Below are 25,179 nucleotides of genomic sequence, written 5' to 3'. Positions count from 1 at the left end.
CACACGCTTGTCAGCCGCCTCTGGCTAGCCGGGTGCTGTGAAGAGGTGGACACCGGCCCTGCGTTCCTGGGACTGAGGACCTAGTGGGGAGATGGATGAGGAACCCCGTTTGACTAAAGTGTGGTCCCTGTGCTGACCGAGAGGACACAGCCCATGGCACACACTGGGGAACAAATGCCTCACCTGGCAGAAAGAGGTGTTTGTTTATTTATTTGAGAGAGAAAGAGAGCAGGAGCTTGAGGGGGCAGAGGGAGAGGGAGGAACAGACTCCCAGCCGAGCAGGGAGCCTGACGCAGGACTCGATCCCAGGACCCCGGGATCATGACCTGAGCCAAAGGCAGTTGCTTAACTGACTGAGCCACCCAGGCGCTCCAGAAAGGGGTGTTTAAAACTTAAAGGCTGAGGGCGCCTGGGTGGCTCAGTGGGTTGAACCTCTGCCTTCGGCTCAGATCATGATCTCAGGGTCTTGGGATCAAGCCCTGCATCGGGCTCTGCTCAGCAGGGAGCCTGCTTCCTCCTCTCTGCCTGCCTCTCTGCCTACTTGTGATCACTCTCTCTGTCAAATAAATAAATAAAATCTTTTAAAAAACCAAAAAACTTAAAGACTGGGGCGCCTGGGTGGCTCAGTGGGTTAAAGCCTCTGCCTTCGGCTTGGGTCGTGATCTTGGGGTCCTGGGATGGAGCCCCACATCAGGCTCTCTGCTCAGCAGGGAGCCTGCTTCCTTCCCTCTCTCTCTCTCTGCCTGCCTCTCTGCCTACTTGTGATCTCTGTCTGTCAAATAAATAAATAAAATCTTAAAAAAAAAAAAACCACCAACAACTTAAAGGCTGAGAAACTCCTTGGGCAAGAGAGGGAGGGTAGGAAGAGGAAAAAGTGTGTGCCAAGACCTAAGGGAATGGGGGAACCTAAAGAGGGTCAGCCAGGAGGGGACCTAAACATTGACCTAAAGAGGACCAACGAGGGGAGGCGGGGGGACCTCCCCGGACAGGGGGGCCCAGCTGACAGCGTGGATGGCAGAAAGCATCCGAGCTTCACGCAGGAGAGGCCAGGAGGGGCAAGTGTCAGGAAGCTCACGCTGGCCGCGGAGGCAGGGGTGCTGGGCCCGTGGCGGGGCACCGGGCTCCGGGAGACAGGCAGCTCCTTCCGAGGCAGAGGGAGGCCACCCAGACGTCCCCCTGCTCGCAGGCACCGCTCTGCCAACCACAGGGCCATGACAGCCTCATGGCGGGGCCGGGGCTAATTAAAACTCCTGGCCGCCTGCCCGTCCCCTGCCTGTGCATGCAGGATTCGCTCCCCCGAGCTACTTTACCGTCAGGCAGAAGCCAGAACCACCCCGGTCACAGCCTGATCGGGGCCCAGGAGAGGGGGCCTCTCTGGATACCAGCCAGGGCTCTCTCCGAACCCTCTCATGCGCTTCTCCACAAACCTGCAAGGCAAGTCTTCACACCATCTCTGGTCCACACTTGAGGACGAGAAGGCTCAGAGAGGGCAGGAGACTTGTCTGAGGCCACAGAGCCCGTTAGATAGGTATTGGCCTCCACGTGGCACTTTACTGTGTACAAAAAAACCTACGAGACACGTCCTTAGTCTCATTTAATTCTCTTCATAGCCTGAGGAAGTAGAGTTTACAGAGGGGTAAACTGAGGCCTGGCCAGCTAGTCGGATGGCTGCCTTTGGGTGGAACCCAGCTGTCTTCTTCCAAATCGAGTGTCCCTCCCCTGCACCACCTGCTTCTGGAGGCGTCTGTCATAGTCAGAGGCTGTGGCTCACCTCAAGATGGCTGGGGGGGGGCTGGTGCTTCTCCCCCGCATTGAGCCTGGTGGCCCAGACACTGTCAAGGCTGGCGGGTATGAGCTCATGGGCGGGGGCTCTTCTGGACCCCGTGGGGAGCAAGACCCAGGCCCGGCCTCGTGGGGCTCCTACCGACACTGGTGGGGCTGCCGGGGAGGTAAGTGTCACTCTGGGGCTGAGGGAAGGAGCCCCACGACTGCCACAGGTCTGGGGCAGTCTTCTGAGTGCTTGCCCTCTTTCCCGAAAACAGAAGAGTCTGAGAAAGTATCGCAGGATACGGGCCATGGGGACAAGGCACCAGATCATATGGGGGCAGCAATGTCACACGTCAGGGACATCCTCAAGGATGGACCATCACATAGAAAGCCACCGATGGGAGTAAAAGGTGACAGCAGCCGTGCCAGGAGGCTGGCGAGGAGGGCACTGCCACAGAGGGCGCGATCCACCGTGTCCTCCCTCGGAGGACAGGGAAGCCATCAGATTTAGCAAGACCTGCATTTGGCTGCGAGCTGGGAGGGGCGGCAAGAGGAGGAGGCAGATCTCCAGGGGTGGTGCAGGGGCAGGGAGAGGAGGCCCGGGCTGTGGCCCACAGGGGGTGACCCTCTCAAAAAATCAGATGGGTGTGTCTTGTTGCAGGAGCAAGACGCTCGGCCCCTTGGAGCCACCCCTGCCCTCCCCAGGTGCCTTGTTCCCTGCCACTCACATTTGCCCTTCCAACTGTGATCTGCAAATGAACAAACCAATCCATGTGGCCACCAGCAGCTTCGGAAACCTGTAGAGCCTCAGTTTCCCCCTCTGTACAATGGGATGGCCTGGCCAGCTGCCACTCATCTTCCAAGTCTCAGCGCTCTCTTAACTAAGCCATCCCTCCCAGGAGCACTTGGTGTGTGTCAGGCTACCCAGCCCCCAACAAGGGAGGAGACTAAGTCCCTGTCCTCTGGGGCTTACGTTATGGTGGAGGAAACAGTGACAAAGACATAAGCACAGGTATGGAGAGCAGAGCTGGAGGGGACGTGAGTGGGACAGGGAGACCTCTATTCAGGTAAGGAGTGAGGGAAGCCCTTGGCTGGGGGGCTGAGGCAGGCGAGAGGGGGCCACGGGGCCGGATCCTAGACAGACTGTGGGCAGGGCTTGCTGCAGTGGAAGAGGGAGGAGCCACACCCAGCTCGGAGGCTCCCGGCCTGAGCATCCAGGGGCACGGTGCCATCTGCCTAGGCAGGGCAGGCTTGGGAGCTACAGAGGGGTGTCAGGACCTGTGGGTGCAGATGCCCACGGGGTTCCACCGTGGACGGGCTCTGGGGCTCAGCGAGGGGCCCGGGCAGCATCCGTGTAGACAGAGCTGGGAGTGCTCCGAGGAAGGGCCAGAGACTTGCCATGTGTAGAGGCCACAAAGACGAGGGTGATCCGCACAGGGCTGCCCTGGGGGTCCAGGAAGCGAGGGAAGAAGTATGCAGTGGAGGAGGGTGCCCTTAGCGGATGAGAGCAGATAGGCCATCCAAGTCAGAGGCTGCCTGCCCTGGGAAGCCAGCCTTGACCCATCCCCAGGCTGGGGACGGGGAGCCCTCTGGTTGCTCTCAAGGCAGGAATCACCTGCCTTTTCTGGGCCAGAAGCTCCGGCTTCGATGGATTTATCTGCAGCCGCCTGGGCTCCTAGGGTCCTCCGTGCCTCCCCCACTGCCTGGCCGTCTCCTCTTGGCCCCCATGGCCGACTGCCTGGCCTGGCCACTGGCTGGGGTCCCCCGCCTCCCCGTCCCCCACCCCATGCTCTGTTCTTTCACTCAGTTCAAACCACACTTGCCTGTGAGGGGCAGGGCTATGGGCGCTGGCCACGCTGGAACAGACCCCGCACCCCAAATTTGGATCCAGTTCCAGGGAGCTCTGGGGACATCTCTGGCCTCTGGCCTTCTAATTTCTCTCTCCTTCAAGGCCAGGCTCCTGCACCCGCCCTTCCTCCCCCGTGTGCAGGGAGGGAGGCCAGGAAGCTCTACACACCGCCCTCCCACTGTGGGTCAGGCGCCCCGGCTGGTGTCTCCAAAATGCTCGCTCCCACCCTTCCCAGGTGAGGCGGGATCCATCCTCATCCCTGTTCCTGGAGGAGGACAGCCAGGCTCGGAGAGGGCTGTAGCTTGGCGAGAGGGCAGGGGCTGCCTCTGTCTTGCTTTCCACTGTGTCTGGCACTTAGCCTGGTGCCTGGCACGTTCTAGATACTCGGGAGCTATTCCTGGAAGGAGAGAGAGGCTAGGAGTGCTTGAAGCCACGCAGGACGGGGAGGGGCTGGGCTCTGAAGTGGGGCCGGGCTGAGTCTTACCCCCAACTCCCCTCCTCCCGGACTTTACTGACCACCTGCTCTGCTCCAGGTGCCTCCCTGACCTGGCAGGACCCCGAGCTCCACACATGACAAGCCAGTTTTTGCAGAGCAGCGGCTGCAGTGGAAGCTCAGGGTCAAGGTCTCGCCCTGACTCGGCTCTGCCCCTCACCTGCTGGGCTTCCTGCCTGCAGAAGGCACCCTTGCAGTCTCTCATACAAGCTGGCGTGGGGGTCCACAGCCCGAGTGGGGGTCCTTCATCGCCCCTGCCCGACACACAGCCTCTGTGTCCACACCCACGTCCCACTAAGCGCTCAGCTGATGTTTGCTGAGTGACAAGTCCAGAGCCGTCCTACCTGCCACCATCATGGGAAGAGCAGCGGGGGTGGGGGAAGGAATATACTGGGGGTAAGAGCCGAGCTGGGCGCACAGTAGGGGCTCAGCACATGTTAGTTGAAGGAGGGAAAGAGCCTAGGGGCGGGGGGGCCTCTCTCCTAAATGCAGGATTCATGGGAGGCCCAGGGAAGAATTTCCCATCATTTTCTGTCTTCCCTGCTCAGTTGTCCCTGCGGCCAGGTCAGAGGCAGGGGGCCAAGGGCCCACGGAGGGGTCCTCGCCTCCCCGGGGACCTCATAGCAGAGCCTGCTCCTGGATGGAACGGAGTGGACTCCTTCTGAGGCTTGTTGGCCGGATGAGCCCGATTAGGACCTGGTCACGCCAGGGTCATGCCCCACACCCGCGGATCACAGGACAGCAGAGGAACTAGAACGGTGGCTGACGCTGTCACCAGGCTGCGGCTCCCAGATGGCGGGAAAGGCAGCCTCCAGAGTTTTAGGGCCGGCCCAATGGCCATGTTCATCTTCTTTTATCACCCTGGAGCCTTTTCTGGAGAGTGACCATGTCTCCAGCCCAAGGCAAAGTGGGACACTGGGGCCGGGGTCCGAGCCTCCAACCTGCCTCGCTCGCCACTTCCCCAGAAGCCACCCTCGTCCCGCCTCGGCCGCCCCTGCCTGGACTGCTGCAGTAGCTCCTCACCGAGTCTCCCTTCCCCCGCTTCTCACAGCTGCCGGAGGGTCCATCGGGGTCAGTCTGATCCTGCCCCACATCTCCCGACGCCCTGTGGGGCCGCCCAGTTCACTTAGAGTAAACCCAGTCAATGTGCCTCGCCTGACCAGCAGGGCCTCCACACACACACACACACACACACACACACACACACACACACTGCCCCTGAACTCAGGCGGCCCCTGCAGCTCCTGCCTCAGAGCACTCACCCCTGCAGTTCCCCTGTTGCACACACTCTTCCTGACGTCTGCCTGCCCCTCTTCCTTCCGGGTGCGGTGTGCGGAGGCCCTTCCAGCTCCTCACTGAAAACCACAATCTCCCTCCTTCCCACACTCACCACGGTCTCCCCCAACACTCATCGCATCCGTTAGGCTATTTATTTCTCTGTTTGTTTAGGGTCTGCCTCCCCTCAGCTGGAATGCAGATCTGAAGCAGGCAGGGATTTCTTGGGGACCGCTTTAGTCATTGCTATGGCCCTGGGGCCTCCACGGGGCCTGGAGTCGAGTACGTCCTCATGTGGGTTGAATGAGCAAATGCATGAAATCCCGTCTCAGGGGGCCCTTCCCTGGGTGTGGATGGGGACGGGCAGGTGCAGGGGCTGAGCCTCTCTTGACCCGAGGAACCCTCTTCCCACACTCAGGGCCTTCGCTGATGGAGCTGCTCCCCAGACTTGCCCCCGAAGGCAAGCAAGGAGTCGGGGAGCTCCTGGTCCGGAGAGGGCAGAGCACAGGCCCGAGCCGTTCTGATGGAGGCCTTCAAGGAGCCAGGACAGAGGGTCCAAATTGCAGGCTGGGGCCCTGACCATCATCTTTGCACCCCCCTCGCCCCGCCCTGAGCCGGGCAGAACCTGGCACCCACTGGGAAGGCATTCTACCGCCCAAGAAACATCTACTGAGCACGCGAGGGCCTGCACAGAGCCACGCAGACAAGCTCACTGCGGACTCCGTCCTCAGGGTACTTACGGAATCAGCCCCCCAGGACTGGGTGACAAGAAGAGTGACAAGAGCCCACGGGGGAGACAACCCTCCCTGCGTTGGTGCCACCACAGCCCGAACAGGAGTCAGCCGGGCACAGACCTGGACCAAACACCCCATCCACCTGCCACTCCAGCCCCCGCCCCTGCCACACGCTTGCCGGGAGACCTCGGGCGAGCCACCACCTCTCTGGGCCTCGCTTTCCAGAGCTGTAAAATGGGAAGAAACGTCCCTCACAGAGCGACGGTGGGACACCGAGGGGAGGGCAGGGGTGCCCGGTAGACGGCGGCTGTGAGGAAACGCTTCCTCCTCCCTTCTGGGGTGCTGGGCATCCGGAAAAACCAGGACAGTGTGGCTCAAAAGAGCCAGAAGTGGGGCCTGAGCCTTGCACCGAAACACCGGGGACGACCTGTGACCTAGAAAAGGCGGGTGGACCCTGGTTTTGTGCGAGACCCAAGGGGACCTGGCGTTGGCAAGAGGGTACCCCGGGCCCAGCTGCGGAGGTGAGCGAGGCGGGGTCCGTGTGCAGGGAGACCACGAGGAAGGCTACGGCCGCGGCCCTCCCCAGGGCCCCGGGACGCCGTGCGGGGCGGATGGGCGGGCAGCCCCTCCGCTCCTCGGGAAGCTCCTGGAGCCACAGCGAAGGGCCCGGACAGGCAGTGCTACCGTGTGTGCGGATCCCCTACCTTCTTCCAGAGCAGCAGGGCTGTGACCAAGACGCTCAGCGCGGTCAGGAGGCCCGTGAAGCCGGAGAGCAGGAGCAGCTGGGAGTCCTGCGCGGGGGCTCGGTACCCTATGTCTGGGAGGAGGGCAGGGAAGCAGAGGGTTAGTCCCCCGAGAAAGGCAGGGATGCACCCCACCCCGCCAACCCCCAGGCCCCCCACTCCTCTGTTCTCCTTTACCCAGCACGCCACTGTCAGCACTCCCCCACCGCGAGCCCCCCAGACCCCACGAGGCCAGCAAGGTGCTCCTTCCCACGCTGGCTTTGGTCACACCCCTTTCTAGGTTGGCAGCCTTGATTCTTGTCAAGCCATCTTTTGCTTCTTGAGTCACCTGCCTTGGGGTGAATTGGCTCCCCCGAGAGCTGCCTGTGGGACCCTGGGCGAGTCACGCCATCTCTCGGGGCCTTCTATGCTCCGCATGAGGAACAGCGGACATGGGGACAGGTGTGATGGGGCGGTGGTGGGGGGGGGCTGGGCCTAGCAGGGGACCGGCCTTCACAGGGGCAGGTGAAGGGCCCCGCCTGGCCCCTTCCCGTGGGCCATCCCTCCTTTTATGCCTCCCTCGCTCCCTCCATCTGCCGGCAGAAAGGGCCGGTGCCAACCACGCGCCAGGTGCGCCCGTGTCTGTTATTAATCAAACATTTCCTAGTAGCAGACACCAGCCCTCGCACACAGGATCCCGTTCATCCCCATAAAAGCCCTCGACGGGCAGGGTGTTGCCACAAAGCCCGGGCCCAGAGCCACAGCCCGGCCAGCTTCCCCGAACCCCCACTGCTCCTGGTAGGAAGCACGGACGCAGGTCAGAGCCTCACGGCTTTGCCGATGATAACTTTTCAGTCATCACTCCTTCAGGGATGTGATGAAACTAGGAACCTTTCCCAGAAATACCTACATGAGCCAAGTGCTGCCATAGACACACACATTCATGAGCCCAATGGTGTACTCAGCCCCTGACACTCCCCCCTCACACACACACACACACACACACACACGCACACACACACACACACACACGGTGCCGCAGCGATGCTGAGACCAGTGCGCCAGGGACTTCTCTGGGGCACCTGCCAGAGGTGGCTGGAGGCACAGCCACGACCCAGGCTTCCATCCTTCCCAAATCAAGGTAGACGTCGGCACACCTGCGTGGTCAGGGGCTCCCTGAGGACACGGTTGCCTTTTACCCAAGCTGATCAATGAGACAGATATTCCCCTTGATCAATGAGACAGCTTTATTTATTTATTTGTTGGTTTATTTCTTGTTGATTTTTTTTGTAGCGATCTCCATGTTTCTTTCTCTTTTTTAAATTTTTTTTCAGTGTTCCAGAATTCATTGTTTGTGCACCACACCCAGTGCCCCATGCAATACGTGCCCTCCTGAATACCCACCACCAGGCTCACCCCAGCCCCCACACCCCCAAAACCCTCAGTTTGTTTCTCAGAGTCCACAGTCTCTCATGGTTTGTCTCCCCCTCTGATTTCCCCCAACTCCCTTCTCTTCATCTCCCAATGTCTTCCGTGTAAGATTTTATTTATTTATTTGACAGAGAGAGACACAGCGAGAGAAGGAACACAAGCAGAAGGAGTGGCAGGGAGAGGGAGAAGCAGGTTTCTGGCTGAGCAGGGAGCCTGATGCGGGGCTCGATCCCAGGACCCTGGGATCATGACCTGAGCAGAAGGCAGGTGCTTAAAGATGGAGCCTCCCAGGCGCCCTGTTGCCTGCTTTAGATCCTGTGGCCCCAGATTTGCTGTGTGAACCCTCTGGATCCTGCAGGAAGCCTCACCTCTGACCAGGATGAAGACGCCTTCGCTGATCATTTTCAAGTCCTGCCAGTCCACGGAGCAGTAGTAGGTACCAGTGGCTGACGCGCTGGGCAGCGTGGGGGTGACCCGGCATTGCAGGGTGTGCGTCTGGTTATCTTTGGCCAGGTCGGGTGAGCATTTCATCTGCTCCTTGGGGCTCTCCCGTTTCTGGAGGTCCACGTGAAAGTACCAGGTTGTGAAGTCCCTGAATTTGGGGCTGTCCGGGTATGTGATTCTGCAGTCGAAGGAAATGGCCTTGTTGGCCAGAGAGACCAAAATGGGGGCACCAATTTGGGTCACAGACTGCCCTCCTGCAGGGGAAGAGAAAGGAAAGAGTGGGAGCTTACCCTCCGGGTCGCTTCAGTCCTTTCTACCTCCTCGCGAGGACCTCGGCTCACGCTCACACTCACAGCGCCGTTCACGCAGGCGCTGTGTGCGGGCGTTGTGCCAAGTGCCTCACACATAGAGCTCTCCGTCTCCCGACACACCCAAGGCGAAGTGTGTAAGAGCTCCACTTCACAGAGAGGAAGAGTCCGAGGGTCAGGCAGGTCAAGCTGCTAGCTTTCACTCTCTCAGCAGGGATGGTGTGGAGCTACAACCCTGCCCAAGGCGGGCAGACTCCAGACCCCACAGCCCTAACCGCTTTCCTGATCAAAGGCCAAGAAGCCACATTGGATAAAAGCACCAGCCTGAGAAGACCCAGAGCTGCTGGAGAATGAGAAGTAAAGAGGAGGGAGACAGGAGACAAGATAAAGAAATGCTCCCTGGCATCCCGGCAGTGGCCCCCCAGGAGGGTTCAGGGTTCAGGGTTCTCCCCAGCCCGTAGGAGGAGCCAAGCCAGCCATCAAGAGAGAAGAGCCTTGTCCTGAATCAGAGCTTGGAGAAACATCTGTCAAGTTTCTATGGACGGTAACAAAAAATGCCCCAAGAGCAGCTTTCCAGCAGCACAGAGGGAGCCGTTCGGGCCACAACCAGGATATCTGATGACCGTTACAAAGGCAGGTGTCTATGCGGGCCTCCTTCCTGGACACCTGGACACCCCTCCTCATCACAGGCTCCTAGGAAAACACTGGCACCTGCCGGGCTGGGCCTCCCACCCTCCCGCAGGCTCCGGGCCCGAGTAGCAGGGGTCCCCTCACACCCCCAGATGTCAGCACACAAGCACCCACAACTTCAGCATGCCTCGCCCCCTAGCCCCTTCCTTCTCCAGCAGCCGAACGGACAGTTCTGAACGGAGGTCGGCAGGAAGCAGCCAAGAACACGCCGGCCGGGTTGTTCGTCGGGAGAAGATCGCACATTGGAGTGACTCAGAGGAACCGGCCAGGTGTATTTTGTTGGGGGAGGGCAAGGCATGGGCCCCCAGGGGACCGGGGTGTGGGGCTGGCATGAGGCCAGACTGGACTGGTCTCTGGGCTCTTCCACTGAGCCCCGCGCTGGGTCCCCAGGGGAGGTGAGGCTAGGGCCTCTGGACGACTTGGGGACAGGACAGAGGGGGTCCTCTCAACCAGCCAGTCCCTCGGAGCTCCCACTGTGTGCTTATTTTGTGCTTCGTGCTGAGTCACAGAAGAGTTCGCCCCTCCACCAAAGAGCGAAAGGCAGTTCTAGTCCCAGGGACCGGGCTGGATGTCCAGGGGACTAGGGGGACCGGCTTCGCTGTCCTGCAGGACTATGACGGTGTTCGCACCTGGAGAAGCCCCTGGGCTGGGAATGAGCGGGGCGGGAAAGATTTCACGGGTCCTTGGTGTCACTGGGCATGCCAGTGGGGTGGCCGTTGTGGTTTAATGACACCGCTCTGTGCTGTCGTAAGAAAGAGGAGCTCTGATTCAGGCCCGAAGTTCCCCTGACACATGGCAGCCAGGGCAGAGGCGCGGCAGGCGGAGGAAGGGGTCATGGCATCATCCCAGGTAAGGACAAGCAGCCAGAGGGTTGAGACAGACCTGGTTTGCCCTGCCCATCAAGGCCATGCTGCATACAGGCTGTGGCCATGCTCCTCACCCCCCCAAAGGGCCACTTCCCATGCTGCAGCTACCCCTGCACGCCCCTCCGGCTAGGACTCCTACCCAGACCTCCAGACTCAGCTCAGGACCCGCTCTGACTTCTAGCTGCATTCTCCCGTTTGGCTCTGCAGGCGGCCAGTCCTCCCTGCTAGGGGTCGGGAGGTGGGAACCTGGCCAAAACCACCAGGAAAGTGGCCACACCAGGGCTGGTACGGAGGGCTCGCCCCTCCCCCCACTTCAGACACCTGCTTCTCACCGCAGACCCAGAGGGGCTCTGGTGGGACCCTCGCAAACCTTGCAGGTTGCCCCCCGAGTGCACAGGGCTGGCGCAGTGGCTGGTGTCCATCTTGCACCTGGTGGCAGCTGTATGATTTGTCCCTTGTTCAGGTCAAGGGCGCCTGTGCCCTGTGGAACAAGGTTGGCCGGAGCAGAGTGAGCTGGTCTCAGAGTGGGCTGGTCTGGGGATCTTCTTAGATTCTGCCCATGGGCCGCGCGAAGAGGGGCACAGGGTTCAGAGCCGAGGACTGGGGAGGAGGGGTGGGTGGCGACTCAGGTTCCTGGGACTGAGGCGGGGCGGGGGGCGGGGAGCCAGGGGAGACCGGCTGGCACACCCCAGTGACCCACGAGCGTGTCCAAGGGGGTCCACCGCACCCACCCCGAGGGGGTCTAGGGGGAGAGGGGAAGAGGGCCCTGACCCTTTACTCTCACACGGGTCCCAGACCCCGCCTCCGGCCTGCACCACATCCAGCCTCCCACTCTGGCAGGCGCTTCCAAGAACCAGGAGTTGGTTCTGACTGTGAGTGACTGTCGGGCACAGGGGCTGGGAGAGCCCAGCCCGGCTTGGCTTTCTCTTCAGGTACCTGCGGACAAGTCCCCAAGACAAAAGGCCCCAAAGGGCTACAGAAGCAACAGGAACTTGCTCTTTGGATAATTCTCCAGGAAGGGGGCGGGTGAGTCCTCGGCACAGCCTAGGCCAGGCCAGGCACAGGGAGGAAAGCGTTGCCAGGAGCCTGGCTGGTTTTCTGCGGGGAGATGAATTCGTTCGGCTTGCAGATCCCCCCGCCCAAGAGGGCGAAGGGCCTGGAGGTGGCCAGTGCGGAGGGCGGGCAGAGATGGGGCAGCCCCGAGGAGGGGAGGGGAGTGGAGAGGCGGGATCTCCCACCTGCCCCAGCACCTGCTCTTTCCAGCGTGGGGAGGAGAGGGAGGGAGGGGAGCGGGAGGAGCCGGGGAAGGAGAAGGGGGAGGCCAGGGGGAGGCCAGGCTGCGTGTCCCCAGTGACAAAAAAGAGGCAAGGAAGTGAGCAGAGCCCCGAGTCCTCGCTGAGTCCAGAAAAGCAAACGCCAGACTGGCCCTTCTGCCTAGAAAGTACCAGGCCCACAGGGCAGGGCACACGCGGCCTGGAGTGGCCTCCACAGGACAGCCTGTCTACTGCCTCAGGCCTTGGGCCTGGGCCAGACACGGGGTGGGGGGGGGACTTCCTGGGGTGCAGACCCAAGCCTGGGGCGCCAGGCTCCCCGGCGGGGTGGCGAGCGGAGCAAGCAGAGAGAACCCTCCCCCAGTAGCGGCCTCCTCCGGCTCTCCCGGCTCACTCCTTATCTGTTACCCTTGTTGGGAAAGATTTTGTCTACTGCCCACTTTTTGAATCTGTGGCCACTTGCACTGCGGTCTTGAGAGCGGTAGGGAGGGGCCCCAGTCCTACCCTGACCCAGGCACCCCATGCCGAGTCCCTGGGGGGAGGGATTCACAATCAAAGAACTTGGCTGGGTGTAGAAAGGATGCCCCCCCATCTGCCCACCCCACCCCCTATACAGGACACCCCGCACGCACGCAGTCCTGCTCTGGAATCTGGACTCCCCGCCCAGCACCCCACCCCGCACCCCCACCCCAGGCAGAGAGCTGCCTGGAGCTGCTCCCCAGGGAACCACACACCATCTTGCCGACTGACCCTGCTGCGGTGCCCCCCACCCCAGAGGAGACCCAGGAAGGAGTCTGAAATCAATTTACATGGTGAGGACAAGCAATTTTTTAAAATAGAACCTTGCAGCATTTTGTGCGTAACGACGACGCTTTTTGTGAACTTTTGGTTTCAGTTACAGTCGCACAAGTGGGTTCAGACAGGGTCGTGCTCTAACACGCATCCCTTTGCTTTGGGTCACCTTTAAAAAAAAATTGCACGTTCTTGGGTTGGAGGATCCAGTCCACGATTCCAGGCCCTACGCAGCCCAGCTGAGCGGTCCTCCGTTCACACCCCCGCAGACGCCAGGCCTGCTGGGCCGTTCCCCTTGCTCAGAATGCCGTCCTGTTCCCTTCCTCTCCCAGAATTGGGGGTCACCCTCTCGGTCTGCAGGACTCCCTCTGCCCCACAGAGACACTCGCGTGGTGTCGCTGTGAAGCTGTGTGATGACAACGCGTTACTGTTACTGCGGGGCGGGGGCCAGGGGGCACACTCCCCTTTTACAGAGGACAAACCCGAAGCTCTGAGAGAGGAAGAGGTTTGCCGAGAAGCACAGCTAGTCAGGGGCGGGCATGGGATTGTAAGCGGGGTCTCTTTGGGTCCTTAACTCCAAACTCTTCATCACTGCCCTATGCCACAATTTTAAAATCTGGGAGCAAGACAAAGAAAACATCTCTCAAATGAAAGGATTGCACCCCTTTATTTTTTTTAAGATTTCATTTATTTATGAGACCGAGAGAGACAGAGAGCACAAGCAGGGGAGCCACAGGGAGAGGGAGAGGGAGAAGCAGGCAAGGGGCTGAGCAGGGAGCCCAATGCGGGGCTGGATCCCAGGATCCTGGGATCATGACCTGAGCTGAAGGCAGACGCTTAACCACGGAGCCCCCCAGGTACCCCGAGCTGCACCCCTTTAAAGGGAGCTACAAATTCAGAGGCCATTTTTCTAGATTTGGGTCATCTAATAGACATGTCGTCTGGCAGGATACGAGGACAAAGCTCCTCACCAGAACAGACCCTGCCGCTTTATAGGGACAGCTACTGTTATCCAGCTCAAGATCTGCAGCTCCCAGAGCAGAAGCATGTGGTCCCACAAACCGTGTACAGACGGTCCCGTGTCAGCACCAACCAAGTGCCCAAAGGGCCAGCCGGCGTCCGTCCTTCACTGCAGCGATGACACGCCCCCAGCCCTGGCATCGGGCACTCCCTGCCCGCTCTCCCCAGCTGCCCCGGCCCCTTCGCAGCCCCTCTGGCCCCCCTGGCCCAGGCCTTGCCCCAGCTGTCCACTCTGCCTGGAACTCGATCCCTTCCGTGGCCCCCAGCCTCGGCAGTCAAGGGGGTGAGGATCCAGACGTGCTGATCAAAGGTATCCATCCCCACTTCGGTCGATTTTAAAGGAAAGTACTTTGATTCTCCAGCTACAGAAGAAAGCAGTTCCCACGGTCTTTATTTTAGGCATGGAGTTTCACCCTCTAATTTAATTCTGGCGTCTCTCAGAGCCATGCCATTTTTTTTTTTTTTTTTTTTTTTTTATTCCTTTAAGGCCCATGTGAAGGGTTGCTGGGAAGCCACAGACATGGGGCTGCTGGCTTTATCACAGGGCTCCAGCCATTTGCCTGAGCACGAATCCCAGGACACCACTGAAAAACGGGGGAGTCCTTCAGGACCTGCGCATCAAACAACGGCGCGTGGCCAAGTGGCTGATTAGGGAGAGGCGTGTAGCAGGCCTTGGAAGGCAACCTTTGAACAGAGAGTGTGTACTCTGAAGCTTTTAGCGCTGGTGCCCTCGGAACACTGCCATCAGACCGGCTGTCACATCTTTCAACACCTCTGAATTACAGAGATACAGACGGATGTGGCTGGCCTCGGGGGCCATTTCCACCGCCCTGCCTGCGTTCTGTTCTAAAGCCTCCAGACTCTAGACCCCGGGAGCACCATGACCATGCGGGGACACAAACCGAGTGCAGAAGGTCGACTGTCTGGTCCCAGAAACGCAGAGGCTTTGTGGGTATTCACAAGCATTTGTATAACAATCACCTCTCCTTCAGGTTGAAAAAGGCAAGTTTCTCCAACTTTGAGGGTGCCGCCTAGGACAGCTGGAGACTCAGTTTCTCCCTGCATACTGTCCTCTGCCCTCAAAGAAGGACGTCGGGTTGGGGTGGAGATGGAGATAGGACCAAAGAGGGAGAATGGGGGTTCTGGTTCTTGTCCCTGGATGGGTGTAGGACAACATGGAGTGAGGGGGGAGACCCCACCAGGGCACCCCCCCTTGCAGGGCACCCTCCCGAAGTCCTGCCAGGGCGGGCTGGGCCCTGCCACTGGGCAGAGCTCGCTGATGAAGCCGGAACGTGGGAAGATAAAGGGAAGTCCCAGAGCCTGCCGAAACCCAGAGCAGGGGACCCAGCCCTGCGGGGAGGAGTGGAGGAATCCAGGAGGGGCAACTCTGGGACTGGGTCTTTGTTTTTTTTTAATTATAATTCTTCAGCCCCTCCCCCCCCCTTACAAAAAGGAAACGTGAGTGAGTGCCGTAGGAGTTCTAAACACCACAGCGAAGGATCAAGAACGTTGAACTTGCCCACAGTTCTGCCACCCTGACATCACGGCTGTGGACATCCAATCCCGTTGCCAGGCTGGGCTTTGAAGGAAGAGTGGGAGGCAGCCAGGTGGGGGAGGGGAGCAGAGATGGGGGCGGGTGACGTACAAAAAGCTCTTGGATGAAGCTTCTAGAAGTCATAATTGGTAGCTGCGGGACTCAAAAGGAGCTGTGGAGGCATAAGGGTTGGGGGGGGGCGCGGCTCAGGGAGGTGGGAGGGAGACAGTGCAGGGCAAGGGTTGTCCTGGAAACCCAGGGGGAGCTTCTGAGGCTTCTAGATCTGGGATGGACAGGATCACATTCTGTGCTAGAAAGACCAAGAGATGGGCATCTGGGTGGCTCAGCTGGTTAAGGGTCCAACTCTTGATTTCGGCTCAGGTCATGATCTCAGGGCTCTGAGATTAAGCTCGGTGTCGGGCTCCTTGCCGGGCATGGAGCCTGCTTACGATTCTCTCCCTCTCCCTCTGCCCCTCCCCGATCTAAAAAAAGAAGGAAAGAAAGATAACAAGAGAAACACTACAGAGTTCCCATCTTCTCCAGCTGCCGAAAACCCTCACATTAGTGATTCATTCTTACGGCTTGGGACCCCTCCCCCTCCCGGCTCCTTCTAAAACATAAATGCTTCTGGCTGTCAACACGCAAACTCCTTCCTATAGACGCCTTCGCCAGATCACTTTTATCCTGACTTCTCTTAAATCTCTATCTCCCCAAAGATCCGGTGCCCTCCGGGCGCGAAATCACTCACCGACCTCCAAGCTGCGCAGCCTCTCCTTCCCCAGCCTCTGCGCTGCCAGCCCTGTCCCTGCCCCTGTCAGCCTCTTCCGCTCCCATGGCAAGCGGAGGTCAGCCAAGGTCTTAGAGCCAAGGCTGTGGCTCCCACTGCTTCTGGCCTTGATCCTCACTTGCAAATGTCTTCCTCTCTGACCTTTCCTCCTCCCCGGAGAGCTCCCCAGCCAGCACCCTCTCTCCTGGCCCTTTCTCTGGCTTTTCGCACGGAGCCCGCCTCTGTAGGTTGGGGACCTGTTCCCTGGTGCTGTTGGGACCCCCGGCTGCCCAGGGGAGCTCTGTCGTGTCCTTCATGCCTCTGAGTTCCTGAGCAGAACCACAGGGGAACACCTTGGTGGGGCAGGGCTGGCCATTGGGTTTGTGGGGGGGCAGGGGAGAGTGGACCAGAGTGGGCACCACAGAGAAGGTCGCCAAGTTTGACCTTGAGCAACAGGTTGGAGTCACCAGGTGGGCAAGTGCAAGGACCCCTTCCAGGAAAAGGGGGCATCGGGAGCAAAGGCTTCCGGGCAGGCCGTCATCCAGCAGGGCTGGAAAGTGGGTTTGGGGGGCAGGAGCCGAGAGCCAAGGGTAGCTCAGGGCCAGGGGGTGGGAGAGGGTCTTGTCTAAACCCACTGTGGTGAGGGGCCAGCTGGTGGCCCTGGGAGTCTGCGGCTGTGCTCCACGGACCCTTGAGGGATCGGTCTTGTATATAAAGGTTGTCTGGTCCCGAAAAGGGGAGTTAGTGGTTCAAAGGGGATGTACCCAGAGGGCACCGGGTGGCTCAGGTGGGTCAGCATCCGACTCTTGATTTTGGCTCAGGTCATGATCTCAGGGTGGTGACAGTGAGCCCCCAGGTCAGGGGTCTGCTTGAGATCCTCTCTCTCCCTCTCTCTCTCTGCCTCTTCCCCTGCTGGAGGGTGCGCTCGCTCGCGCGCGCTCTCTCTCTCTCTCTCAGAAATTCATAAATCTTCAAAGGGTGGGGATCCTTTTAAATCTTTAATTTTTGCTATAGGTTGTCAAATGGCCTTCAGAAATACGGCCACAGAGCCTGCGCTGCTGGGAGGGCCTCTGCTGACTGAGAAGCTGGCTTGCCTTGCCTGGGGTTGTGCCCGCGCGGCCCCCCTCCCCCAGCCCACCACGGGTGAGCACGGATCTGGCTTCTGACATCACCTTCTTCCCCCACAGTCCATGCAGTCCTGGCGGGGGCGGGGGCCGCGGGGGGCGCGGAAACAACCCGGCTTCACCACACCTTCCCTTACAGGCACCCCAACCCCATGGTTGAGGCCCTCCCGGAGGGGTCCCACGGGCCAGGTCCCAGGGCCACCGGTGGTCCTGGATGTGCCTTCTTGTTCCCGTTGGCAAGGGGCCTGCATCAGAGGGTGCCCAGGACCCCAACAGGGAAGTGGGGGCGGAGTGCTGGGGTGACTCGGCTGTGTCTCCCGAAGCTCCCAGGCCGGCCACACTGTCCTCCCCAGGGGACCAGGAGCTCCTCCCGCCAACTTCACACCCAATCCCTCCCCCTCCCCCTCTCCAGCCTCAGGTTCCCCCCTTCCCTTCCTCGGTTTCCAGACCCCACTCCAGTGCCCTAGGCCGGTCCTCGGACCACGGCCCCTAGATCCACAACAAGGGTCCGCTCTCCTATGTCAGGGCCCATGGGGACGCGGCATTCCCGTATCCATACGCTCGTCCCCAAGACACGAGGGTCTCGCTGCTCTGCCTGTGCCGAGAAGATCCGAAGGCCGGGCCCCCGCCCTGCCAGGCGGACCCACCTCGCAGGCCTGGACCCGCGTGCCTCTCCCTGCGGCGGCACATCTCCACCCGGCCCTCTTGGAACTCCTCCTGGGCTGAGGAGCTCAATCCTGGCCGCTGTCTTTGGAGTCTGCCGGGCATCCTTTGGGTGCCAGGCTCTGTGCTAAGGTGTCGAGGATTTGAACCAAGAAAGTGCACGCGTTTCCTGCCCCCCGAAGCTCACAGTCCCCCTAAGGGAGGCAGACAGCTGAGGAAGAAGCAGCCTCCACGGAAACCTGCGCTCCCAGAGGCCCGGAACACACGTGGGCCTGGAGGCCGCACCGGAGTGCTCACGGCCACAGACAGCAAGGCCTGAAACGTCCATCATAGAGAAAGAAATTGCAATATATTCCTTCAGTGGGACACTCGACAGCGGGACTTGACCAACATGCTCTGTGAAGGGCCGGAGGGTGAATATTTTCCGCTTTGTGGGCCATGGGGTCTCTGTCCCAATGCTCAACTCTGCCGATGGAGGGTGACAGCCTCCTAGATCGCCCACAAATGAATGAGCGTGGCTGTGTTCCAATAAAACTTTATCTGTGGGCGCTGAAATGTGAATCTTGTATCATTGTCACGTGCCGTGAAATATCCTTCTCTTGATTTTCTTCCAACCATTAAAAACATGGGAGAAAAACCACTCCTACCTCCTAGGCCTTACCGAAAGGCAGCGGGACTGGACTGAGCCTTCCCCCCACTCCACCACCCCTGCCCTGGGGCCGCTGTTTACGACCCCTGCTCTTTAGCAATGAAAACGCACAGACTGTAGCCACACCGGCAACTGGACAGATCTTGCAAAACACAACGGAGTGAAAGAAGCAGGTCGTGAGAGAATACACAGCCTCACTGTGATTATACAAAGTTCAAGGACAGGGAACATGAATCCGCATCATTCAGGGACACACACTGAGCATTAAAACTATAAAGAGATGCCGGGAAGCAATTGCCCCCAGAGTCAGGACGGGCGAGAGGGGTGTCTAGGTGGTGGCCGGGGGGGACCAGGGACTGCAGAAGCTGGCCCCACGGGACTTTGTTTTATGATGTTTATTGTGCTGCTCTGCACAGGTATTAGAGCTCACGACTTAAAAAGAGAAAGCAATGATAATAGGGCCAACTAGAAGAGCATCTGAACCCCGACCTGAGAGGCGTTTACAGTCTACCTGGAACACAGCCCAGTGGGATTCCTATCCCACTGCTCCACCGAGAGACCCCCCTCTCCAGTCAGACTGAACCTTTCCCCCTCCCCGCCCCCTGGCTCTGCCTTCTGGCCATCCAGTCTTTATTCCCGCTGTGCGTGCCACCCACGCACCTGCTCGGCCTCCTCCCCCTCTCCGCTCCCTTGCCCCCGCCAACACTCCCCCTGCCCCACCTCCAGCGGCGAGGTGCTTCTCTCCGCCTGCCTCCGGAGCTCTGTATTGGGATTAGACAAAGATGAAAAGCAGAGGCCAATCCCGACAGAGGCTCCGAGCTGCGGGAAAGAAGGCAGGAGGCTCCCGAACATCTTTTGGACAACAAAGGAGCGGTGACACCTGAGTCCAGAGCAAGGGGGGAGGGGAGAAACCTGCATTGGCAACTCTCTCCTTGGGTCATTTCTGTCATGTTCTCTGGGCAAGCCTCAGTGTTTCCATCGGGCTGAGAGTAGGGATGGTTCACCTCTAGTCGCCCCCCCAACCAGCCAGTGCCCAGAACAGGTCCTCCTCATGGGCACTGGAGAAATAAATACAGCCCAGAGTTCTGAAAAGGCCGAGAAGAGTGAGGGGACTGACATTTGTTGGGAGCACAGAGGCTCAGAAAGGTTAAGTAACTGCTCCAAGGTCATGCAGCAGTCAGTGGAAGAAGGTAGGACTTGAACCTGGGCTCTGCCTGGCCCCAGAGCCCTTGCAGGTGACTGAAGGCGCTGGAAGTGGGGAGCCGACGTGCAGCTGCTCCCAGGACAGCTGAATCTCAGGTTTGCATGACTCAGCCCTGGGGGAGAGCAGCTGCCCATGAGCCCACAAGTGGCTGCCAGACCCTTCGAGAAAAGTAGAATTTGCAGAGAGCTCAAAAGACTGGAGGAGGGTAGGACTCGGGCTCGAGTCCCAGCTCAGGAAAGGAGGAGAAGGGCTGGGAGCAAGGGAGGTCCTGAGACACTAACGCATAATGAGCCAGAGGCCACCGGCAAGGTCAGAGAGAGCCCAAGGAGCCCGTGGGCTCGCTAAGATACCCAACTGGCCAACTGACTCTTGGATTTCCATTGGTTCTGTTAGACCGACAGGTGGCTGACGTTCTCTGAGCCCCAACCACTCCGTCTCCGGGCCCAACGCCAGGCAGGAACTGCTATTGTGCCCATTTATCAGATGAGACAATTGTGGCACAGAGACATTAGGAACCTGCCCAGGGACTTGGGGTGAATCACAGAGCTCAGATGGAAAGTCAGCCTGAACGCCCTGGTGTATGTCCTCAATCCTGCACCACCCCGTGGCTCAGGGATGGGCCTGCTCTCCCTAGGCTTAGGGGACAGTTGGAGAGAGTGAGCCAGGGCGGGACAAGGAGTGACGTTGCTGTCTGCTGCTCTGAGACGTTCTAGGGGACCACAAGGCTTTGTCACCTCTTGTGAAAGAGCAGAGTTTCTCTTTTGTACAAACTTTGCTGCAATCCCGAGGAAAAAAAAAATCTGCCGTGTGTTTACAGTTCAGACGGTTACAAAAGTGCTTCTCACCGCGGCATCCCGCAAAGTGTCACCCACTGTTACCCAGGTGTGCTGGGTCCCTTCTGGGGAGGAGGCCCGCACAAGGAGAAATGATGGGAATTCGAGGGAAATTCAGTTAGACATGACCGAGTTGACGCATTGCCACCAACAAGCTGCATTTCCTTGGGGCCATCTCTGAACCGGCCGCCTGGAAGGGGTGGGGGGAGGGTGCAGGAGGGACACTGTAAGGTGTTCGAGGAGAAAGGACATGACGTCACAAGGGGCCCAGCCCAGGAAGCCCGCTGTAGGTACCCAGTCAGCTCTTGCCTCCTGGGGGCAGGACGGTGACATTTTTCTATGAGGAATGTCCTTTCAGAGAGAGCTGAGAGGTGGGCGCCTGGGTGGCTCAGTGGGTTAAGCCTCTGCCTTCGGCTCAGGTCATGATCTCTGGGTCCTGGGATCGAGTCCCGCCTCTGCCTCCCTGCTCAGTGGGGGAGCCTGCTTCTCCCTCTGCCCCTCCCCCACTCATGCATGCACTTGCTGTCTCTCTCTCTCAAAAATAAATAAAATCTTATAAGAAAGAAAGACTGAGAGGAAACCCAAGGGTCCTGGCTTAGGGATCCGGCTGACTTGGGTCTAAACCTGACCTCCACTCACCCTCTAGGTCTTGGGCAAGCTACCTGGCCTCCCTGGGGCTCCGTTTCCCTGTCCTTAAGCGGTGCCGGCCGTGACGGCACCCCAGGGGTGGCGGGAGGGGGGGCCGAACTGGGAAAGTAAAGCCCAGAGCAAGTGCTCAAAGAGGCTCATTCACGAGAGTAAGAAGAGCTGTTGTTGTTTACGGCATAAATGAAAGGCAGCGCATGAAGCAGAAGTTGGAGGCAGCCCCCCGGAAGCCTCAGGAAAGTCTGGGTGAATGCAGGAAACCAAGCACCCAGGCTGCACAGGGGGTGGGGGGGGACCCTGGGAATCCGAGAGTTTGCCAGGGCAGCCCTGGGAGAGACTGAGCCGGAGGGACCCCCGCGTGGGCAGCCCCGGAGAGACAGTCCTCGTCTGGGTAAAGGTGCTCCAAGGCCACGCACCCCTGGGCCTGGCTTAAATCCAGGCCGCCCTGTTTCTGAGGGGACCTGGGACCAGGAAAGGGGGCACGGCGTTGGCCCCGGGAATGGCATCAGCTCCTGTTGTGAAAGAACACGAGGCGGCCCCTGGTTGTAGGTCAGGAAGTGGGGCGCACTCCCCTTTCTGGAGAGAGGGACCATTTGGCGTCCCCGGGCACAGCGTCCCTGGTCTCCCGGGATAACACAGGGAGCGAGGCCGAGGCTGGGGGAAAGCTGTCCCTCCCCACCGACCCCACACCTGCGCTGACACCCTTGGCCGCAGCAACACCCACCCACCCTGTCTGAGGGCCAGGGGTCAGGCTGGGGGAGGAAGGCTGCTAACTCGCCGGGGAGGGGGGCATTAGCGAACCATCTCCTGGATCCCCGAAGGCATTCCCTGTGAAGTCTGCAACGTTCAAACATTCAAACGCAACCAGCAAATCTCCTGAGACAGGTCCCCAGGAATGAGCCGCACGGGCAGATGAAAGCGGCTGTGATGTGCCGGCCAGAGGGCTCGTGGGAAGGAGGCAGGCAGCGTACCTGTGAGCCGCAGGGTCCAGGGAAACAGGAGCAAGGCCAGGAGCCAGGGGCCCGAGAGCAGGTCCGGCGGGGCCCGCCGCCACGGAGGCCGGCGCTCCATCGGGGCCTCCTGCTCGGTCTTCCTCTTTCGTCTCAAGTTCACTGGAGGGGATGGCCTGCCGGCCCCACAGTTCCCCTTTGAGTCCCCATAAAGCTCCTCCCTAGCCAAGCTTCTGCTTCCTCGGGGCCTCACTGGGTTGGGTCCCCTTCATAACGTGGACTTTCGGAGCTAGGAGTGGGCACGGCTCGGGGGCGAGGAATCTGGTGCGCGCGCCCCTCTGCCTCGGGGAGCTGCTCCCTTCCTCGGTCCCCTTCGAGCTGGTGGCCCATCCGCAGACACCTGGCGACAGAGGGGACGCAGGACTGCCACGAGGAGCTCAGGGGCTTGGTTTAGCTGCTCACAGCTGAAACTTTTAAAACTGTGTTCACAGATTTCCTGCCAGAAATTGTCCAGGGGCCTGTGGATTCGTGTGCTCATCCCAGCGCAGGGTTTCGGGGGGACGGTGGGCGTTGGGGTATCGGCTGGGGGCGTGATGGAGAAGGGGCAGGCAGCTAGGGTGAGGGCAGGAGCCCATGTTCGCAGCCCTGACTGGTGCCAGGAAATCAGCTGACGGTCATCAGCGCAGCGGGGGCCACCACTGACCCAGCGCAGAGGCCCAGGGGTGGCCTCCTCTCTGACTCCCCTGCAATGTCCTTCCCCCCCAAGCTTCCCTCTGCCTGAGCGCACCCCTCCCCCACCAGCAGGCACCTTAATTATTGGCCTCCTGACCCCCTCCTTCCCCAGCAGCCTCCAGTTTTGCCCTTGGCCTTGTGGAGCCCAGCCCTGGGCCTGAGCCGGGCGGAGGTAGGGGGTAGATGTTTGCCCGCAGGCTCTGGGAGGCAGAAGGCAGGGGTCTGGGGCTGGAGGGGAGGACCCAGCGCGAGGCAGAGGAGGCTAGGAGAAACGCGGTCGAGCTTCTGCGCACATGAGCGCTTCTCCTTTCCCCATGAGTGCCCGTTAACCCTCAAGACAAATGTGATTCTTCCAATTTTACAGAAGAGAAAGAGCAGAGCACCTCGCTGGAGATCGGGGCAGTTCCGTGGGGCCAGAATCCAACACCCAGCTGTGCGAAGCCTGCCCCAAGCAATCCCCAGCGGCAGGGCCCAGCTTTGGTTCTCCCTCCAAAAGCTTTGCACACGCACCATGAAAGCCAGAGATGTTTCCCCGACCCCAGCAGCCCTAGGAGGGTGGCAAGGTGAGGAAGACCCATGGACGCCAGCCCAGTCCCGCCGGCTGGGGGGCCGCGGGGACCCCGGCGCTACTGACTGTTGATCCGTCAGTGATACACGATCGCATATGTCACACTGAGACACAGATAATCTGCTTCACGCTGTTTCCGACCTCCGGGGGGAGCAGGTTGTCTAAGCACCTCGATGCCATGGTGATAGACGTCACGTTAATGTCTCTGTGTGCGGAGGGAGCGTTCTGAAGGGATCGGTTTGTGCCTCTAGGAGTCTCTGTGGCTTGGCACTGAGGCTGAGCACCAAGACTCCTCAGAACTCGGACACGGGCTCTGCCCCCGCTTCTGGCCGGGCATGTGCCACTTTTCCCCCTCCACAGGCAAAGCCCTCAGCCCCCAAAGAGGGCAGCCCATGATATGCTCCCCAGGGCAGCCCAGATCTGCACCCCAGGGTGCCCATGATCTGCACCCCAGGGCAGCCCACGGTCTGCACTCTGGAGCCCTGGATGCCGTGCAGCTTCAGGGGCTGGGTCTGGCGTATGATCTCTGGCCCGTCTGGGGCCACCTCTGTCCCCTTTGCCTCTGACACCCCTGGGACTCGGCCCAATGCAGGCACCTCGTATGTACTCAGTAAATATCGGTGTATGAATGGCCGGCTGGCTGGATGAGCAGAAGGCAGGGTCAAGTGCCTTCCTCCCAGGCTTGCTGTAAAGGTGGTGCCTACTGAGGAGCCTGGCACAGGGCAGGATCCCAACCGGCTGCCGTGGGATGACTGTCCCCAGCGAAAGGCAGGGATGCGCCTTGGGCAGGGAGCCAGGGGTCGGGGGGTGCCGGGCTGGCCTGTCGGGCCTTCAAGAGCCAGGTGATGGAAATGAAACCACAGCACGAGAAACCTCATTTTCATGAACGCTTTCCACCTGTTCTCCCCGCCGTGGTCCCCGAGCAGAGAAGCCGCTGGACTTGGATGTGATGACTTTTCCTCCCCAGCGCTCCTGGTGGGGCTTTCGGGTAAGCAGGGACGGGAGGGGCAGAGGACGTGGGTTCTGGGGGCACCCCCAGCAGGTAGCCGCGGGCCAGGTCTCCCCAGCTGAGTTTGCGGGTAAAGACCCTACGGGCCGGCACACTTCAGTGCTCCTGCTTGTGCAGGCATCGGTCTGAGCGTCCATCCATGGTCCCCTCGCATTTGGCTGAGCGCCTCCCACCATGAGCACTGGCCACAGCGGGAGGATGCAGAAGTGAGAGACCCAAGCTTCGAGGGCCCCACACGTGGGTGAGGAGCAACCATCCCAGCGCAACGAGGCAGTAACATAGTTCTGAGCGGTTACTAAACGCCAAGACACTCTGAATCTACAAATCAGCTTAATCCTCACTGCAATCCCATAGGTAGGTACAAAACCAATTCCATTTTACAGATGAGGACAGCGAGGCACAGGGAGGTTAAAATAAGATTTGCATGGGACACCTGGGTGGTGTAGTTGGTTAAGCTTCTGACTCTTGGTTTCAGCTCAGGTCATGATCTCAGGGTCGTGAGATCAAGCCCCGTGTCAGGCTCCGTGCTGGGCGCCGAGCCTGCTTAAGACCCTCTCTCTCTCCCTCTGTCCCTCCCATGTATGCTCTCTCTCTCTCTTTCAAATAAATAAGCTTTTTTTTTTTTTTTTTTTTTTTTTTTTAATTTGCCTATAGTCACAAAGCTAAGAAGTGTGTCTAGAGGAAGTGACTGAGGATAACCCCAGGCTCTGGGGTCCCATTCACTCTTCCAGCCTGCCTAAATAGCAGCAGTGTGGACAGAGTCAAGAGTGGAGCACAGAGGGGCGCCTGGGTGGCTCAGTGGGTTAAAGCCTCTGCCTTCGGCTCGGGTCATGATCCCAG

At 59.8% G+C, this 25,179-nt stretch overlaps 1 protein-coding gene across 3 annotated transcripts in view; it reads right to left on the bottom strand.

Moving 5' to 3' along the window:
* The window catches only part of NFAM1 (NFAT activating protein with ITAM motif 1), a 37,049-nt gene extending 14,861 nt beyond the window's left edge, over nucleotides 1-22,188 (bottom strand). For all 3 annotated transcript variants that reach the window (XM_059401872.1, XM_059401873.1, XM_059401874.1), the window contains exons 1-3: nucleotides 22,052-22,188; nucleotides 8,640-8,969; nucleotides 6,823-6,935 (exon numbers count right to left, since the gene is read on the bottom strand). In XM_059401872.1, the coding sequence (XP_059257855.1) occupies nucleotides 6,823-6,935; nucleotides 8,640-8,969; nucleotides 22,052-22,151 (543 nt within the window). In that variant the 5' untranslated portion in view covers nucleotides 22,152-22,188. The remainder of the gene's footprint in view (nucleotides 1-6,822; nucleotides 6,936-8,639; nucleotides 8,970-22,051) is intronic.
* Nucleotides 22,189-25,179: the final 2,991 nt, after the last annotated feature.

This window comes from Mustela nigripes, chromosome 6 (genome assembly GCF_022355385.1).
Source record: "Mustela nigripes isolate SB6536 chromosome 6, MUSNIG.SB6536, whole genome shotgun sequence".
NCBI lineage: Eukaryota > Metazoa > Chordata > Mammalia > Carnivora > Mustelidae > Mustela > Mustela nigripes.
This window is presented reverse-complemented; position numbering and strand designations above follow the sequence as displayed.